Consider the following 19,264-nt stretch of genomic DNA (forward strand, 5'->3'; position numbering starts at 1 on the left):
AGGCGGGTTCAGACCGGGGCCCCTGTTAGACGCTCATCCCTTTCTGGAGGAAAAGCAGAGCAGGAACTAAAGGGATTTGGCACACACACTGCCACCTCCGCGCAGCAGCTGTTCCTCGCTCCCATGAGTTTCACAGAATCATGTGAGGGGCTTGGCAAAATCTACCATCAAGTCACTTGTCCCTGGGCGGGCCAGAGGGGGACGCTCCCAGTAGCACTGGCCGCACCGGGCCGACAGCCGCGCCACGTAGCCGAGAACTCGCGGCTTTTCCAGCGGGTTCTCACAGCTTCCCCGCCCTCCACGCGGTCTACCTCCACGTCTAGACTCCGATTGGCCCGCTGCACCTGAGGGGCGGGCCAGTCAAGAGCTCCAATGCGCAGGCGCGAGCTTTTTCCGCGCTGGCCAGCAGGCTCCACCCACCCCGTTCTTTTTCCATTTCAGCGCCACTGGATACCGAACTGTCGTACGTATGTCCTCTGTTTCGTCCTCGCTTTTCGGCTGCTGTTTCTCCACGGCTCTCCTCTTTCCCCCTCCCTTCTCTCCCGGGCGGCTTACTTTGCGGCAGCGCCGAGAACCCCACCCCCTTTCTTTGCGGAATCACCATGGCGGCTGGGGTAAGTTTGCCGGCTCTGGTGGTTCGGGTCATCCTATCCACCGCCATCCTTTGCCCGAGTGGGGCCGGTCGGCGCCAGAGGAGTTCTGAGGCTGAGTGGGGAACTGATTCGGGGTCTACAGACTGTACTGCTGGAGAGTAGGGTTCCTCGGGCCTGGAGGGGAACTGAGGCTGGGGCTCTCGGAGGCCAGAGGTGGAAGGGTCTGGGGAAGAGGAGAAAAGAGATGCCGGGTCTGGGTCGTCCGAAGCCTGAAAAAGGGGTTCGGCTCTATTGCCGCTTTGAGGCGTGGTATCTGGGCAGGTTGACGAACTTCTGTGACCGTTTTGTGGAGTAACACTGGGGACAGGTTGAAGAGGAGGGTCTTTGTAGGCAGGTCCGGCTGGCACGGTTAAAGGTCGTCTCTCAGGGAGGTTTGGCAGCGAGAGGATTCTCCGGACAGTGAAGTCAGACCAACTGGACTCCGCTGGCCCGCTTAATAGAGAAGGCAACGCCGGGGAACTCGTTGCGGGACAGGACCGGAGGGATGGTATGCGGGACACGGAAAGAAAGCCTTTTGAGGGAGAGGAGTTGATTTAAGAAGATGGCATGCCATCCCCTATCTCTGGCTATTCTGAGGGGAACTAGAAATCTCTCGATCGTTGTGCGAGCCTTAGAGACAGGACGATGCTTTTGAAGCGGTGAGCAGCTGAGCGGTAGAGTAGGCAGGCGCTCGGAACCATCAATGAATGAAACGAGGGCTCCGGGAAGGGAGGGGAGTATGTTTGTAGGCAGATGGAGTCTGATGGAGCTAGAAGTTCTGGATTTCTTGGAGATAGATTTGAGGGGAAGAGAATACTTCTGGAGGTGTCCTTAGGGAAGGTCAAATCTGTCAACAAGCTTTATTTAGCAGTTGGTGTGTAGTTCTGTTCTTGGTATTTCGGAGGATTCTGATTACATATGACAAGTACTAAAGGACTTGGTTCACCAGAGGAAGTAAAAGGGTGAGTTGAACACATTGGGATTATTCAAGAAAGTCATCCTGGGGAGTGGCATTAAGGACTGGGACCCTTCTACTCATTAATTTTGTCCCTCTCTTTCTCCCATAGACCCTGTACACGTATCCTGAAAACTGGAGGGCCTTCAAGGCTCTCATCGCTGCTCAGTACAGCGGGGCTCAGGTCCGCGTGCTCTCCGCACCACCCCACTTCCATTTTGGCCAAACCAATCGCACCCCTGAATTTCTCCGCAAATTTCCTGCCGGCAAGGTGAGTTGGGAGATGGGGAGCATCCTTCGGTTCTGAGAAACCAAGGCCTTGGGATTCTGTCACTCTGGAGATGGCCCCCATCTCTAAAAGGGAGCTTCCCATGTTATTTTCTTCAATATTTCGGTGATTTTATTTTGAGATAAGTATAGATTCACATCTAGTTGTGAAAAAAAAAATACAGTTATTCTGTGACTGTATAAAATTCACGAGTTTACTTTGTGGGAAAGAGAATGAGTTTTGACTAAGCATTTTCAGTGCAAATATATCAGGTATCTGTTATGAGCAGGATTCTTACCCCAAGGGGTTTATAGAGATAGGTGAAGAAACATGCTAAGAATGGAGGAGATGAAGTGCTGTGTGGGTCTGGGTCACACACTAATACTTTAACTGATACAGACATTGATACAGGACTGGCTTTTGGCCTTCTGCTTGTTTGATCCAGAGATTTCATACAAATATCCTGTAATATTCAAATCTGTTGGGCTTCCTAGTTAACATTGTGAATTCAGATTGCAAAGGAGGCCAAGTTCTTGAAGTATTTATTTATGGTTCTTGAGTATCAGATAGTATCGAGAGTTTGGATAGTGAGGATTGTCAGCCTTATATAAGTATTTTCAAAGCAGTTCGGCTCCTGATACTGGTTAGGGAGAAATTTTGTGTGTTTTACCTTATCTTTTCACTGCTTTGTCCCCAGGTCCCAGCATTTGAGGGTGATGATGGATTCTGTGTGTTTGAGAGCAACGCCATTGCCTACTATGGTAATTTGCAGGGATATATGGGAATGGGAGAATTTGGAGGTGAGGGTGTAGGAGAGGATGAGTGTGAGCGGGGGTGGATATGAAGGAATTCTCCAGGACCTGGACTGGTGTTGGCATTCCCCCAGAGTTCTGACCTTTGTGTTCTGCCTCTGCAGTGAGCAATGAGGAGCTGCGGGGAAGTACTCCAGAGGCAGCAGCCCAGGTGGTGCAGTGGGTGAGCTTTGCTGATTCTGATATAGTGCCCCCAGCCAGTACCTGGGTGTTCCCCACCTTGGGCATCATGCACCACAACAAACAGGTGAGCCTTGGAACTTTGAGAGAAGCCAGGGGCAGGGGTGGCATCAGCTCCTGGGTATTGGGAGTAAGAAATAAAATAGGTTGAAAAAAAGATGCCAAGGATATGTAGGCAATGAGAAGACGTAATCTCTAGGGTACGAGTTTGAAGCAGTGGGCAGTTGTTGGAGGAAGTGTCTGTCATGAGTGATCAGAAGAGGGATTACTGCTGTGAAGAGATTATACCAAATGGTAAGGGGGTGGCTGGACCAGAGGACCTCTGAAGTTCTTTTGTTTGTAATACATTTAGAATGATCCTAGGATCTGCCTCCATTGAAAGAGGGTGAGGGTGAGCTCAGACTTCTTGGTGAAATAGCCCTCTTAGTTCTATTAATGGGGGGGTGAGGGAAAGGGATTGGTACTCACTGATGAGTTTTATCATGTTGAATCACTAGGCCACTGAGAATGCAAAGGAGGAAGTGAGGCGAATTCTGGGGCTGCTGGATGCTTACTTGAAGACGAGGACTTTTCTGGTGGGCGAACGAGTGACATTGGCTGACATCACAGTTGTCTGCACCCTGTTGTGGCTCTACAAGCAGGTGAAGTTTATGGAAAATCCATTTGGCAGTGGGTAGATGGGGATTAGAAACAAAGTGACAAGGTATCTAGGTTACCGTGTATTCTGCTGAGGACTTGGAAAACAGCTAGAGCTGGGTGCAGTGGCTCATGCCTGTAATCCAAGCACACTGGGGGGCCGAGGTAGGCAGATCACCTGAGGTCAGGAGTTTGAGACCAGCCTGGCCAACATGGTAAAACCCCGTCTCTACTAAAAATACAAAAAATTCGCCAGGTGTGGTGGCGCGCACCTATAGCCCCAGCTACTTGGGAGGCTGAGGCACAAGAATCACTTGAATCTGGGAGGTGGAGGTTGCAGTGAGCAGAGATCGCCCCACTGCACTCCAGCCTGGGTGAGAGTGAGACTTCGTGTCAAAACAAACAAAAAACAGCCAGGAATCCCAGGACTGAGTGCCATCACTTGCTTTCCATTCTCTTAAGAAGCTGGGTAATGTCTTGCCTTTAGTTTCTATTTGGCAGCTAAGATGTTTAGTTTGTTGCCATATTTCCTGGGAAGATTGGTTATTCTTAGTTGTGAAGACAGAGGTCATGATGGTAGCTTCAGCATTAAGATCTTTTTGGAGGCAGGCCTGGCACTGTGTCTAACACCTATAATCCCAGCACTTTGGGAGGCCTAGGCAGGTGGATCACTTGCGGTCAGGGGGTTGAGACCATCCTGGCCAGCATGGCGAAACCCCGTCTCTATTAAAAATACGAAAATTAGCCGGGCGTGGTGGTAGGCACCTGTAATCCCAGCTATTTGGGAGGCTGAGGCAGGAGAATGGCTTGAACCCAGGAGGTGGAGGTAGCAGTGAGCCAAGATCCAGCTACTGTGCTCCAGCCTGGGGGACAAGAGCGAGACTCCATCTCAAAAAAAAAAAAAGCTCTTTAAGCTCTTTTGGAGACAGATACAGGTTCAAGCCTTGGCTTTATTGTTTACCAATGTAGGTAAGGGGTTATATGCGGGTGAATTCCTTTAGTCCTGTTTTTTACTCTTTGCAGTCTATAAAATCAGGGCAGTAATAATCACCGTCAAGGTTATTGGGTCAAAAAAGAATGACAAGTCACTGGTTTCCAAATAAAAGCTCTTGGACTCATGCTGGTCCAGAATAGTAATGTGATCAGAGCAAAGGAAAAAACACTTACTGCATGCCAGATCCTGTGCCAGGGGCCTCATGGGGATCATCTTAGTGAATCTAGTAAGTTGTAGAGTAGAATTTGAACCCAAGTACTGTGGAACCAGCACTCTGACTGCTGTGTTCTGTTTCCATGACAAGATTTTTTTTCCTCTTCTGGTCTTTGCAAACTAAAAAATGACAGTTCTACCTGAAGCTGTTCATTCTTATTTTTCTTTGACCACGGCTAATACTCCAGACACTAAGTTTAATTTGAAGGACTGTCCATTATTTATGTATTTATTTATTTATTTTTTTGACGGAGTCTTGCTCTGTCACCCAGGCTTGAGTGCAGTGGCATGATCTTGGCTCATTGCAACCTCCACCTCCCAGGTTCAAGCGATTCTCCTGCCTCAGCCTCCCAAGTAGCTGGGATTACAGGCATGCGCCACCAAACCCGGCTAATTTTGTATTTTTAGCAGAGACGGGGTTTTGCCATGTTGGTCAGGCTGGTCTTGATCTCCTGAGGACCTCAGGACCTCCTGAAGACCTCAGGCCCCTCGGCCTTCCAAGTGCTGGGATTGCAGGCATGAGCCACCACGCCCAGCCAGGACTGTCCATTATTCTAAATGCGTTTGAATATTTTCTTTGAATGTTCTTTACTTTCTGAAGTTTGATGTGTGTGTGTGTGTGTGTGTGTGTGTGTGTGTGTGTGTGTGTGTGTGTGTGTGTGTGTGTGTGTGTGTGTGTGTGTGTGTGTGTAGTATGGCCAATGTAGATAGTAAATACCTATAGTGTTTAGATTTTATTTGGCAAAATAAGTCCTCGATAGCCCTCTGTGGGTCTCAATCTTTTTTTTTTTTTTTTTTGAGACGAAGTCTCACGCTTGTCCCCCAGGCCGGAGTGTGATGGCGCGATCTTGGCCCACTGCAACCTCTGCCTCCCGGGTTCAAGCGATTCTCTTGCCTCAGCCTCCTGAGTAGCTGGGATTACGGGCATGTGCAACCATGCCTGGCTGATTTTTGTATTTTTAGTAGAGACGGAGTTTCACCGTGTTTGCCAGGCTGGTCTCGAACTCCTGACCTCAGGTGATCCGCCCGCCTCGGCCTCCCAAAGTGCTGGGATTATAGGCGTGAGCCACCGCTCCTGGCTGACATGTGAAATTTAAAAGATTGGAAACAGTAGATCTGAAATAGTTTTGTAAAAGAGCAAGACAATTATTACTCCTACTCCTAAATGGAGGATGGACCCAAGCATCCATCCATTAAACTGGACTGCACTGAAAAAAAAGATTAGAAAAAGAAATGGAGGCCAGGTGTGGTGGCTCACACCAGTAATCCCAGCACTTTAGGAGGCCAGGGCAGGAGGATTGCTTAAGCATGTGAGTTCAAGATAAGCCTGGGCAACATAGTGAGACCCCATCTCTATTAAAATTTTTTTTTTTCTTTTTCGAGACGGAGTCTCACTCTGTCACCCAAGCTGGAGTGCAGTGGTGTGATCTCGGTTCACTGCAACCTCCACCTCCTGGGTTTAAGTGAGTCTCCTGCCTCAGCCTCTGGAGTAGCTGGGACTACAGGCGCGTGCCACCACGCCCGGCTATTTTTTTTTTTTTTTTTTTTGAGACAGAGTCTCACTCTGTCACCCAAGCTGGAATGCAGTGCTGCGATCTCCGGTCACTGCAAGCTCCGCCTCCCAGGTTCACGCCATTCTCCTGCCTTAGCCTCCCGAGTAGCTGGGACTACAGCTGCCCGCCACCACGCCCAGCTAATTTTTTTATTTTTAGTAGAGACGGGGGTTTCACCGTGTTAGCCAGGATGGTTTGATCTCCTGACCTTGTGATCCGCCCGCCTCGGCCTCCCAAAGTGCTGGGATTACTGTAATCTCACTTGAGGTAGAGTTCGAGAACAGCCTGGCCAACAGGGTGAAACCCCATCTCTACTAAAAGTACAAAAATTAGCTGGGCGTGGTGGCAGGCAGCTGTAGTCCCAGCTACTCAGAAGGCTAAGGCACGGGAGGCTGAGGCACGAGAATCACTTGAAAGGCGGCGGAGGCTGCAGTGAGCTGAGATCACACCATTGCACCCCAGCCTGGGCAACAGAGCGAGACTCTGTCTCAAAAAAAAAATAAAAAATAAAAAAAAATGAAGAAATGGGAAGTAATCCAGGGAAGGATGATGTTGTATGAAGCTGTTGTCTATAGGGTTTGAAGAGAAGGTGAGCACTGGGACTTAGGCAGAGCAAGGGCTCTTGCTGTGAACAGAACTCTTCAGGGCCTTTCCACTGACTTTGTTTCCACCCTTATGTCCTGGCAGGTTCTAGAGCCTTCTTTCCGCCAGGCCTTTCCCAATACCAACCGCTGGTTCCTCACCTGCATTAACCAGCCCCAGTTCCGGGCTGTCTTGGGGGAAGTGAAACTGTGTGAGAAGATGGCCCAGTTTGATGGTGAGTCTGAGGAGATCGGGAGGCATATGGCCAGGATCAGGGTCTGGTTTGCTCTGCATCAACCCCTTGATTTCCTGTCTTGCTTTTGGGTTATGGGGACCTGCAGAATGTAGGGTGTCAATGTGGTAGCTAATATTATGTGCAATTTGTTTCGTATACACTCATACCCTGACTAATTTGTATTACTATATAGAGTTGCGATATAAAGTATTTGTTGCTGAGTGTGTTCTTGCTGGAGGACATACAGTGAACTGATGAGCAGTCTGGGGCCTAGGTTCCTTACTTGTCCCATTCGTCAGTTTCCTCTGTTACCCTGCTTGCTCTGTGTGGTTTTGGAGGGGTGTGGAAAGAGGCAGAACATTCATTCACTTTCCTGCCTTCCTCTGCACCAGCTAAAAAGTTTGCAGAGACCCAACCTAAAAAGGACACACCACGGAAAGAGAAGGGTTCACGGGAAGAGAAGCAGAAGCCCCAGGCTGAGCGGAAGGAGGAGAAAAAGGCAGCTGCCCCTGCTCCTGAGGAGGAGATGGATGAATGTGAGCAGGCGCTGGCTGCTGAGCCCAAGGCCAAGGACCCCTTCGCTCACCTGCCCAAGAGGTAAGGATATTGGAGGGTGGAGGGTGTGGGACCAAAGAAGGCCTGTTCTCACCTCTGTATGTCCCCCCTCACACACAGCTAGAGCCAGAATTTTAGGTTGTCCATATAAAGTTAAAGGTATATTTTAGTTGCAAATAAAGCAGCTTTCTGGGCTGATCATCAGGAATTGGGCAAATTTTGATTGTGGAGAGCAAGTTCCAAGTACAGCCAGTACTGGGGAAGATTGAACTCCTATTCCAACAAAGACAGGAACAGATTTTGATATAGTGGTAAATTGGTTTTGAGCAAGCTCATTTGATCATTTGAGAGCTCTGAGAACAAATACAGGGAGAGGCGTGGGGAGGAAGAAAGTGCAGAGAGCCTTGCGTCACGCTGCGTGGCCGGCTGTGCGGAGATAGTGGCTGCCAGAGCAGGGTCCTTTGAATTGTTTTGTTTTCTGTTTTGCTGAATCAGACTGTACAAAAATTGCTCATTAAGAAAAAGGATGAAGATCATAGCTAAGTAGTGTCTGTCTAGTTCATTTTTCCACAACTGGGTAGAGTTAAGTCCCCAAGTAGAAGAAAGTAGGTGTCCTGTGTATCCTTTTTTCAGTTAAAGGTAGGGGTTCTTGGAAGAAATAATATTGCAAAAGCGAGATTTTTGGCATGAAAAATGTAGGACACTGAGTGCTTGCCCAGTTCTCTGGGATGGAGTCTTTCTTCTATCACTGCTCCAAGTCATTTTATTGGGAGTTCAAGCAGTATGAGAAATATATATTCTGTGGTCACTTTGCTTTGGAACTCCTCTTTCTCTGTACTTTTTCCTCCCACTCACCCTGTTATTTCCAAAGCCGTTCATCTTTTCACTGCTTGGTCTGCTAGCGTTTACATTTGACCCTCTCCCATTTTGTAATGGCTTGGATACAGGGTGAACCAGCCTAAAGGAGCACCCACTGGTAGGGACACAGTAGCTGTGCATAGAATTGTGAATTACAAGCATTGCACTGATGGATGGGAGCAACTTGGGGTATTGCTGAAAGTTCTTACTCCCGGGTACTTTGTACAAGACAGGAAGGCTCCATCCAGACGCAGGCGCTCTTTAAAGATGTATTTTTTGAACTAGTGATTTTCCTTGAATTTAGCACAGGTGCAGGTCAAGAGTGAGCAGGATTTTTGGTGTGTGTAAATAGGTCATGATAACTAACCCAAATTACATATTGTGTTGTAACTCAGATGTTGTTAATTATTAGCTAGAGATTTTCACAGATAGTAGGTCAGTACTCTGGGCAGGAAATAAATGAGGCAGTAGTAAACTTAAAATCTTTATTTAATAAACTTTACATTTTCTTAACATGGTTTTGGGAATGTTTTTTAATGTCTATTTATTGGGTTACCATGATGCCCTACAAGGCTGCCAGAAATGCTTTCCCCAAGTTTTTTTTTTTTTGAAACAGGGTTTTACTTTGTTGTCCAGTCTGGAGTGCAGTAGCGTGATCACGGCTCACTGCAGTCTTGACCTCCTGGACTCAAGCGATCCTCCCACCTCAGCCTCTGGAGTAGCTGGGACAAAGGCACACACCACCACACCCAGCTAGTTTTTTATTATTTGTAGAGACTAGGTCTCACTATGTTGCCCAGGCTGGTCACAAACTCCTGGGCTCAAGCGATCCTTGGCCTCTCAAAGTGCTGGAATTACAGGTGTGAGCCACTGTACCTGGCTCCTTTTTGTTGTGTTTTTTGTTTTTTTGTTTGTTTGTTTGGAGACGGAGTCTCATTCTGTCACCCAGGCTGGAGTGCAGTGGTGTGATCTCGGCTCACTGCAACCTCCGCCTCCCCAGTTCAAGCGATTTTCCTGCCTCAGCCTCCTGAGTAGCTGGGACTACAACTACAGATGCGTGCCACCACGGCTGGCGAATGTTTTGTATTTTTAGTAAAGACGGAGTTTCACCGTGTTAGCTAGGATGGTCTCAATCTCTTGAGCTCGTGATCCACCCACCTCAGCCTCTCAAAGTGCTGGGATTACAGGTGTGAGCCAGCGTGCCCGGCCCTTTTTTTTTTTTTTTTTTTTTGAGATGGAGTCTGGCTCTGTCGCCCAGGCTGGGGTGCAGGGGCGCAATCTTGGCTCACTGCAACCTCCACCTGCCGGGTTCAAGCAGTTCTTCTGCCTCAGCCTCTTGAGTAGCTGGGACTACAGGCGCGCACCACCTTGCCCGACTAATTTTTTGTATTTTTAGCAGAGACGGGGTTTTACCATGCTGGGCAGGCTGGTCTTGAACTCCTGACCTTGTGATCCGCCCGCCTCTGCCTCCGCCTCCCAAACTGCTGGGATTGGGATTGCAGATGTGAGCCACTGCTCCCGGCCTTTTTTTTTTTTTTTTTTTTTTTTTTTTTTTTTTTTTTGGTGAGACAGTCTCACTCTGTTGCCCAGGTTGAAGTGCAGTGGTGTGATCTCGGCTCACTGCAGTCTCCGCCTCCCAGGTTGAAGCAATTCTTCTGCCTCAGCCTCCCGAGTAGCTGGGATTGCAGGTGCACACCACCATGCCTGGCTAATTTTTGTATTTTTAGTAGAGACGGGGTTTCACCATGTTGGTCAGGCTAGTCTCAAACTCCTGACCTCAGGCAATCCACCTGCCTTGGCCTCCCAAGGTACTGGGATTACAGGAGTGAGCCACCGCCCCTGGCTCCCCCAATGTTTTTAATGTCATAAAAGTGATATCCTAAAAGACCAAGACTATTCAATGTCCAGGTTTTAATTCTAGTTCTTTTAAGACCCAGCTAGGTCAAGTGCGGTGGCTCACACTACTTGGCAGGCTGAGGTGAGAGGGTCACTTGAGCCCAGGAGGTTGAGGCTGCAGTGAGCCATGATTGTGCCCCTGCACTTGGGTGACTGAGCAAGAGCCTGTCTCAAAACAAATAGCTTGAACAGTTCAGGAGGATGTGAAAAAATTCCCAGCCCCACTTTTGGTGTGGTTGAGGTTTTAAGGCTCCTCAGATGAGGTCTCTTATGCATTTGGAAAGGAACCTGGGACCTAGGGTTAAAGGACAGATCCTCTGCTTTGCTATAGTGTAATCTTGGACAGGTCATTCTACTTGGTCTCATCTGTAAAGAGAGGGGAGGGTCAGGGTAACAGTTGGTAACTCATGGGTTATAAGAATTGAGTGAAATTGGAATACTCGTGGCAGTATTTATGCTATGAACAATAGAACCAGCTACACATTCAGTTTAATATTCAGTGTTTAGTAGATTTATGGCACAATCCTGCATTAGAAGATTGTTGGGCCATTAAAATGTTTGCAAAGAATTCTGTTTTTGAGGTAGGGTCTTGCTATGTTGCTTAGTCCGGTGTCCAACTCCTGATCTCAGGTGGTCTTTCTACCTCAGCCTCCTGAGTAGCTGGGACCGCTAGTGCAAAGAATTGTTTTGTTTTAGGCCGGGCACGGTGGCTCACGCCTGTGATCCCAGCACTTTGGAAGGCCGAGGTGGGCGGATCACGAGGTCAGGAGATTGAGACCATCCTGGCTAACACGGTGAAACCCCGTCTCTACTAAAAATACAAAAAATTAGCTGGGCGCGGTGGCGGGCGCCTGTAGTCCCAGCTACTCGGGAGGCTGAGGTTGGAGAATGGCGTGAACCCGGGAGGCGGAGCCTGCAGTGAACCGAGATCGCGCCACTGCACTGCAGCCTGGGCAGCAGAGCTAGACTCTGTCTCAAGGAAAAAAAAAAAATTGTCTTGTTTTTTTGACAGGGTCTTGCTCTGTCTCCCAGGCTGGAGTGCAGTGGTGTGATCTCGGCTCACAGCAACCTCTGCCTCCCGGATTCAAGCAATTCTCTTGCTTCAGCCTTCTGAGTAGCTGGGATTACAGGCGTGAGCCACGGTGCCCAGCTCCCAGCTAATTTTCAAATTTTTTTTGTAGAGACAGGGTCTCGCTATATTTCCCAGGCTGGAAGAATTCTTAACAGCATGGATAGGATGTCACAGTAACAACAAAGTATAAGCACAAAACTGCATATGTCATGGCTACATCCTTGAAAAATCAAAGGCTATAGGAAAATACATAAAAGATTATCCTGGGCTGGGGGCGCGGTGGCTCACGCCTGTAATCCCAGCACTTTGGGAGGCTGAGGCGGGCGGACCACGAGGTCAAGAGTTCAAGACCAGCCTGACCAACATAGTGAAACCCCGTCTCTACTAGAAATACAAAAATTAGCTGGGCGTAGTGGCACGTGCCTGTAATCCCACTACTTGGGAGGCTGAGGCAGGAGAATCGCTTGTACCTGGTAGGTGGAGGTTGCAGTGAGCCAAGATCACACCACTGCATTCCAGCCTGGGCAACAGGGGGAGACTCCATCTCAAAAAAACAAAACAAAACAAAAAAAAGATTATCCTGTTTGTTGGCATTATAGGTGATTTTCTTCAGTCAGCATATATATATATATGTATGTATATGCACACACACACATATACACACACACATGTTGTACCTGAGTGAGTTAGAGAAAACACCACACTTTGAGACGAATTAAGAATCCTTTATTAGCTGGTGACCGAGAGACGGCTAACGCTTAAAAATTCTCTCTGCCCGGAGGAAGGGGCTTGATTAACTTTTATACCTTGGTTTAGGAAGGGGAGGGGAACTCAAATGCAATAATTTTACAGAAGTAAAAACATGCAAGAATCAAAAGAAGCAAAATGGTTACAGAGATAAACAATTTAAAAGACAAATGGTTACAAAAAGAGCAAGGGTACCAGGTGCAGGGCTCTAAATCCTTCATTATAATTAGATATAGGGGCTATGCTGGACACGAACTCAAGGCTTTATGTTGTTATCTCTTTGAGAAAAATCCTGGGAACTTCATACATTGTTTGTACCAGTACCTTATCAGTTAATTGGGCTCCTTTGAAATGCTGAGGATCTGCTTACACAGGTCAGCTCCTTGCGGAAGGGGGTTGGGTAAGGAGCCCTTAGTGTCTTGTAAATTAAGGGGTCAATTGGAGTTTGTCCAGCTTTCCCAGCTAGAGAGAGTCGTATTTACATGAGAAGCAAGGCTACTTGATTAAAGAGACAAACAGGGAAGATTCAAAGTAGCGAGTTAGAGTAAAAACAAGGTTAGGCATTTCACACATGTATACACACACACATATATGTGTTTTTTGTTTTTTGTTTTGGGGACGGAGTCTTCCTCTGTTGCCAGGCTGGAGTGCAATTTCGGCTCACTGCAGCCTCTGTCTCCTGGGTTCGAGTGAGTCTTCTCCCTCTGCCTCCCGAGTAGCTGGGACTACAGGCGTGTGCCACCAATTTTTTTTTTCTTTTTTTTTTAGTAGAGATGGGTTTTCACCATGTTGGCCAGGATGGTCTTGATCTCTTGACCTCGTGATCCGCCCGCCTCGGCCTCCCAAAGTGTTGGGATTACAGGTGTGAGCCACCCTGCCTGGCCATTTTTTTCCCCCCCAGACAGGACTCTTCCTCTATCGCCCAGGCTGGAGTGCAGTGGCGTGATCTCTGCTCACTGCAACCTCCGCCTCTTTGGTTCAAGCTGTTCTCCTGTCTCAGCCTGCCACCACGCCCAGCTAACTTTTGTATTTTTAGTAGAAACGGGGTTTCACCTTGTTGGTCAGGCTGGGCTTGAACTCCTGACCTGAGGTGATCCACCTGCCTTGGCCTCCGAAAGTACTGGGATTACAGGCGTGAGCCACCGCGTCTGGCCAGTATATATGTTTATAATTGGAAAGAAAGAAAATAGAGCACCAACCATGGAGGGAGTGACCTCTGCTATATTGATGCTAGCATTCTTGGCTCAGTATGCCAGATTGCTTTTAAGATAACCTGAACCTAAGGGCTTTCCAGCATCGGAAAACCTTGGAAAAGACTAAAGCTTGTTTATAGGCAGAGATGGACTAAAGGACATGGGTGTAAGATTTGGGGTGGAGGCCCTTTGAGAATGTTCGCTGCTTACGTTCCTGTTACGGCTTGTGTAACCTGAAGAGGCCTGTATGGTTGTGGGGGAAGAGACTTGGGTGAGTCAGTGACTGAGTGTGGTTCATGGAAAACAGCCTGGGGAGGGCCTGAACAGGGAAAAAGAAGTCCTCACTCTGTCTCCACCTGGGGGCAGCAGTTAGCCATGCCCTTCCTGGGGCAGGTCTCAGAGTCCCACTTTTGAGTTCCACCCTCCACATGCCTTGCATACTTATGCAGAGGGGTGTCCTAGGCCCCTGTTCAAACCCCTTGAGCTCTCTTCCCTCATAAGGTCATACACATCTGCCAGCGCAATGACCATTTCCTTTATATTAGTAAATTTTAAGTGAAAGCACCCTTCACTTCTCTTAGCCTGGCAACCTTCCTCCTTATTGATTGACCCCCGTGTTTTCTTCCTCTTAGTACCTTTGTGTTGGATGAATTTAAGCGCAAGTACTCCAATGAGGACACACTCTCTGTGGCACTGCCATATTTCTGGGAGCACTTTGATAAGGACGGCTGGTCCCTGTGGTACTCAGAGTATCGCTTCCCTGAAGAACTCACTCAGACCTTCATGAGCTGCAATCTCATCACTGGTAAGAGAGTGGGTCTGAGAAGGAAGGAGAACAAGGTGTAGCAAGTGCTGTGATTCCAAAGGCTGAATGTTCTCCCTTGCCCCTTCAGGAATGTTCCAGCGACTGGACAAGCTGAGGAAGAATGCCTTCGCCAGTGTCATCCTCTTTGGAACCAACAATAGCAGCTCCATTTCTGGAGTCTGGGTCCTCCGAGGCCAGGAGCTTGCCTTTCCGGTGAGGAAGGTGGAGGAGAGGAGTCTCTTTAGGGTGGGGCAGGGATATAGGAAGCACTGTGTTGTATTTCTGAGCTGATGGATGTTGAGGAGGGTTCAGGAATGCTTATAGGAAGGAGCAGTTCATGTTCACAGGAGACCTGGGGTCTGATGACGTGTGTTTGAGCTGGAAGTAACACAGGTGTGGGGTGGTGTCTCATAACTTGACCACATGCTGGCTTTTTATCCCCAGCTGAGTCCAGATTGGCAGGTGGACTACGAGTCATACACATGGCGGAAACTGGATCCTGGCAGCGAGGAGACCCAGACGCTGGTTCGAGAGTACTTTTCCTGGGAGGGGGCCTTCCAGCATGTGGGCAAAGCCTTCAATCAGGGCAAGATCTTCAAGTGAACATCTCTTGCCATCACCTAGCTGCCTGCACCTGCCCTTCAGGGAGAATGGGGGTCATTAAAGGAAACTGAACATTGAACCCTTTCCTGTCCTGCCTCCTTTGTGAGTGGTGGCGTCTTCAAGGGGAGTAGATATGTTGAAGCAGGGTGCTTTCTGTGTTCGCAGTACCTCGATATGCAGGAGAGAAGACTTCAGAAGAACAGAAATAGAGGCCCGTGTTCACTTGTGATTTTAATTACCCTGCCTCCTACGGTGATGACTGTCTTCTAGATGGGAAAGAGCGGAAGCAGTTGGGGCGGGTAGTGACATGGGGCTTTGTGACTACCTAATTCTTAGGGATCAGATTCCAGGCCTTTCCCAGTGAAGGGAGAGAATAGCTGCTAATAACAAGAGCTAACATGTATAATTCACAGAGTGCAAAGGAACTTTACATTATTTCCTGTAACCGTCCTGTGAGGTAGGTAGCTAACAATATGCAAGGGTTGTAGTTTCTTTTTCTTTGTTTTTTTTCAGTGAAGGTCTGGCTCTGTTGCCCAGGCTGGAGTGTAGTGGTGCAGTCTCAGCTCAACCTCCATCTCCCAGGCTCAAGCCATCTTCCCACCTTAGCCTCCCGAGTAGCTGGGACTATAGGTGTGTACCACCAAGCCCGGCTAATTTTCATGTTTTTTTTTTTTTGTAGAGATGGGGTTTCGCCATGTTGCCCAGGCTGTTTTCAAACTCCTGAGCTCCAGCGATCATCCCGCCTTGGTCTCCCAAAGTGGTGGGATTACAGGCATGCATCACCATGCCTGGCCTAGGGCTGTAGTTCAAATGCCTCAAACCTGCAGGACAAGGCACAGACTACTCAGAACAGACACTGGCCTGGCCCGTTGGCCCATTCCTGGCTGCGTTATCAGTCTGGTGGTGGTATCCCTGATTTCTAACGGGAAGCATAGGGGTTTAGAGATTTCACTAACTGGACTGTGATCACACATTTTAAGTGGTAGAGGCAGAGTTTTGAACCCAATGGGTGTCACTTTTTTTTAATTTAAAATTTTTTTGGTAGAACTGGGTCAGGAAAATGTTTTAAATTTTATTTATTTGAGAGCTGGGGTTCTTGCTATGTTGCTAAGGCTGGAGTGCAGTCGCTGGCTGTACACAGGCTCAATCGTGCTCTAGTTTTTTTTTTTTTTTGAGACGGAGTCTCGCTCTGTCGCCCAGGCTGGAGTGCAGTGGTGTGATCTTGGCTCACTGCAAGCTCCGCCTCCCGGGTTAACGCCATTCTCCTGCCTCAGCCTCCCGAGTAGCTGGGACTACAGGCACCTGCCACCGCGCCAGGCTAATTTTTTGTATTTTTAGTAGAGACGGGGTTTCACTGTGGTCTCGATCTCCTGACCTCGTGATCCGCCCACCTCGGCCTCCCAAAGCGCTGGGATTACAGGCGTGAGCCATCAATCGTGCTATAGTTTTGAAGTCCTGGCCTCAAGTGATCCTCCCGCCTCAGCCCCCTTAGTAGGTGGGATTATAGGCGCATGCCATCACGCCTCGCTTGGGTGTGACTTTTTTTTTTTTTTTTTTTGAGACAGTTTCACTCTTGTTGCCCAGGCTGGAGTGCAATGGTGTGATCTCGGCTCACCGCAACCTCCACCTCCTGAGTTCTGGTTCAAGCAGTTCCCCTGCCTCAGCCTCCTGAGTAGCTGGGATTACACGCACGCGCTACCATGCCCAGCTAATTTTTGGATTTTCAGTAGAGACGGGGTTTTACCATGTTGGCCAGGCTGGTCTCGAACTCCTGACCTCATGATTCGCCCACCTTGGCCTCCCAAAGTGTTTGGATTACAGGCGTGAGCCACCGCGCCCAGTGGGTGTCACTCTCAAGCCTGTGTCCACACCCTGCTGCCTCCTAGAAGGTAGAGTAGTTGTAACTGTCAGCTAATATCCTGCTCAGGCCAAAGGTTACTATTTTTTCCCCTTTGAGCTTAATTTTTATTATATCCTTTTCAGATTTTCTTGCTCTTATGTCTTTTCTGAAGATCATTGAAGATCTCCCTGTAAATTTAACAGCTCAGGTGAAATTGGAAACCTCTAGATTGAGTCACGTTTTGAGGCATATGCAGAAACGGTTGACTGCCTTTGGTCCCCAGCTTATGATTTTGTGTGTGGTTTTTTCATTCTGTTTCTTAATCCAGGCACAGAAGAGGGCTCTTGGCTTGGATGGGGAAACCAGGTACATACAACAGGCTGGTAGTTGGGAGGGGATAGGGCTGTCATCTGCAGCTGAGCACTTTGACCTGCAGTTGGAGTGGGCAGAAAAGAGTTGTGGTTTAGAATCCATATGGGTGGGGATGGGCTGATGCTTGCTCAGGCTGCTTCCTGGCAGCTCATCGTGAGCTGGGTCCAAACTTGATAACCTTTCTTCTGAGCCTCCTGGGCTCTTGTTAGCTAGGATCTGAAAATGCTAGGTGCAGCTGGTGCATTGACATGTTCCTGTAGTCTTGGCTACTTGGGTGGGGGGATGGCTGAGGTCAGGAGTTGGAGGCCTTAGTAGTGCTTGCCATGATTGCAGCAACAGCCAATGCACTCCAGCCTGGGCAACACAGACCCCCATCTCAAAAATAAAGTGCTAGATGCATGCTTGGGGTGTGCCTTCTAGCTTGTTGCTGGGGCCTCACTGAAGCTGTCAGACTCTTCCCAAATTCTGTTTCAAATCACACCTCCTTCTGTGGTTGTGGGACCTTCACCACCTTCCTGGTGTTTGCTTACTGTAACCTGTGGCTGAAGCCTCAGGCAGGAGGGACCAAGTTGGAAGAGTAGTTTAGGTTTGAGAGGCCGGCTTGAAAGGCTCGGGAGGGAAGCCCAGCTGTGAAGCCGGTCGGGGGTTCTGGGTGGGCCATGGGCAGCAGCGGGCCTGGCAGCCCACATGGACTAGGCGGTCTGGGCTGGGGCAGAGACCCCTACCTCAGCCTCCTTCTGCCTGCAGGAAGAGTGAGTCATCTGCACATCCTGCCTCCAGCCCTCGCCACGCGGTGCAGAGTAAGGGTGGCCAGGTTGTTGTTTGAGGCAGTGCTTGCACTTGGGCTAGGGCCAGTACCCACAAGCAGGAGGAGGAGCCTCAAGACGAGAGGGTTGTGGCCCCAGGAAGGCCGGGCCGTTGGCCTCTAGATGGGGGTGGGATGCGAGGGCTTCTCTGCTGTGGTGGGTAGGGGAGAGGTTAACAGTGGAAGTTTCTAACGGCAGATGTGAGGCAGGAAAGGGGAAGCACATCTGGAGTTCTTTCTGTCCCCCACCCTGCCCCAGGGAGGCCTGAGTCACTGCAGCAAGGGCTCTTGCCCTTCCCATCCCCACTGGGCTCTCCATGGCTTGCTGGATCCTTCCTTTTCCTTGCTTTTGCTGTGGGCAGCCAATCAGAGCCTGCACCTATGGACGTCTGTGGTTGCTGGGCAGTTTTCTCTTGGTGCTAGGGAGTCTCATGCCACCCAAACACCACATAGAGCTGGCGACCCGACTCCACGGTCCAGCACGTGGCACAGAGACCAGAGTGAGGAGCAGAAAGGGAAGGGGGTGTTTGAATGGATCAGGGGCTGAGGGCAGGGCATGATCTTAGAAAACTAGGGTAGAATGAGGGAAGGGGGAGGCTCTTTTATCCACTTACTGGGCAAAATCTCAGAACCTCCACAGAGGGAGGGTGAGAGAAACTGGAGAAGGGGTCGGGGCTCAGGGTTGCAGTTGACTCAGATAAAATCTTTACGGAGCCTGGAGTGTGAATGGGAGGGGCTGAGAGAGACTTGGTTAGTTTGTAGATAAACCAGTAGATACTGGTTATAAGCAGCTATTTATCTTAGCTTTGTTGGCACTTCTGCTTAAGTCACTTATTAAAAAGTTAAAAACCTTTAAAGTTCTTCCAAGAAAGACTTATATCGTTTCCTTTTTTTTCGTGCCCTGCTTTGAGCCAGAGCTGGACAGCTGCTGCTTTCACTGGGTCGGACCCATCCCACCAGCTGCCCACATGCCCCAAATGTGCCACTTCCCCTTTTGAAAGGTGGGGGAAGCCTAGAATGTTGAAGGGAGGGGAATGAAGTGCTTTGGAGGCTCCACCCAGTCATTTCTGAAATTAATACTGTGGTTTTCATGGCAACGGGCACTCTTTGTTGTCAACTCAGAACTTTCCCTCCACACATCAAATGGATTTTTCTGGGTGCTGTAGCTTCCCCAGCTGCTCCAACCAGTGTACCTATAGGGCACTGCAGGGCACTGACTTTCCCCACTTGCTGTGCTCCTGTGTTTTTTTTTTTTTTTTGAGTGTACCTATAGGGCACTGCAGGGCACTGACTTTCCCCACTTGCTGTGCTCCTGTATTTTTTTTTTTTTTTTGAGTGTACCTATAGGGCACTGCAGGGCACTGACTTTCCCCACTTGCTGTGCTCCTGTATTTTTTTTTTTTTTTTTTGAGTGTACCTATAGGGCACTGCAGGGCACTGACTTTCCCCACTTGCTGT

General features: G+C 48.9%; 1 protein-coding gene across 1 annotated transcript; it reads left to right on the forward strand.

Annotated features, from left to right (window-relative positions):
• The first annotated feature begins 447 nt into the window (after positions 1-447).
• On the forward strand, positions 448-14,868 carry EEF1G (eukaryotic translation elongation factor 1 gamma). The gene is made up of 10 exons (XM_054440199.2): positions 448-614; positions 1,700-1,858; positions 2,553-2,616; positions 2,772-2,914; positions 3,345-3,488; positions 6,931-7,060; positions 7,453-7,657; positions 14,014-14,186; positions 14,275-14,399; positions 14,631-14,868. Exons 1-10 carry the CDS (start codon positions 603-605, stop codon positions 14,787-14,789), a joined length of 1,314 nt encoding a protein of 437 aa, XP_054296174.1. The 5' UTR covers positions 448-602; the 3' UTR covers positions 14,790-14,868.
• Positions 14,869-19,264: the final 4,396 nt, after the last annotated feature.

The sequence above is a fragment of the Pongo pygmaeus genome, chromosome 9, assembly GCF_028885625.2.
Source record: "Pongo pygmaeus isolate AG05252 chromosome 9, NHGRI_mPonPyg2-v2.0_pri, whole genome shotgun sequence".
In the NCBI taxonomy this organism is placed as follows: domain Eukaryota; kingdom Metazoa; phylum Chordata; class Mammalia; order Primates; family Hominidae; genus Pongo; species Pongo pygmaeus.

Coding starts and splice junctions, on each gene's coding strand:
- EEF1G (XM_054440199.2), top strand. Junction 2,915..3,344: donor TCATGCACCACAACAAACAG/GTGAGCCTTGGA, acceptor TTGAATCACTAG/GCCACTGAGAATGCAAAGGA. Junction 14,400..14,630: donor GCCAGGAGCTTGCCTTTCCG/GTGAGGAAGGTG, acceptor TTTTATCCCCAG/CTGAGTCCAGATTGGCAGGT.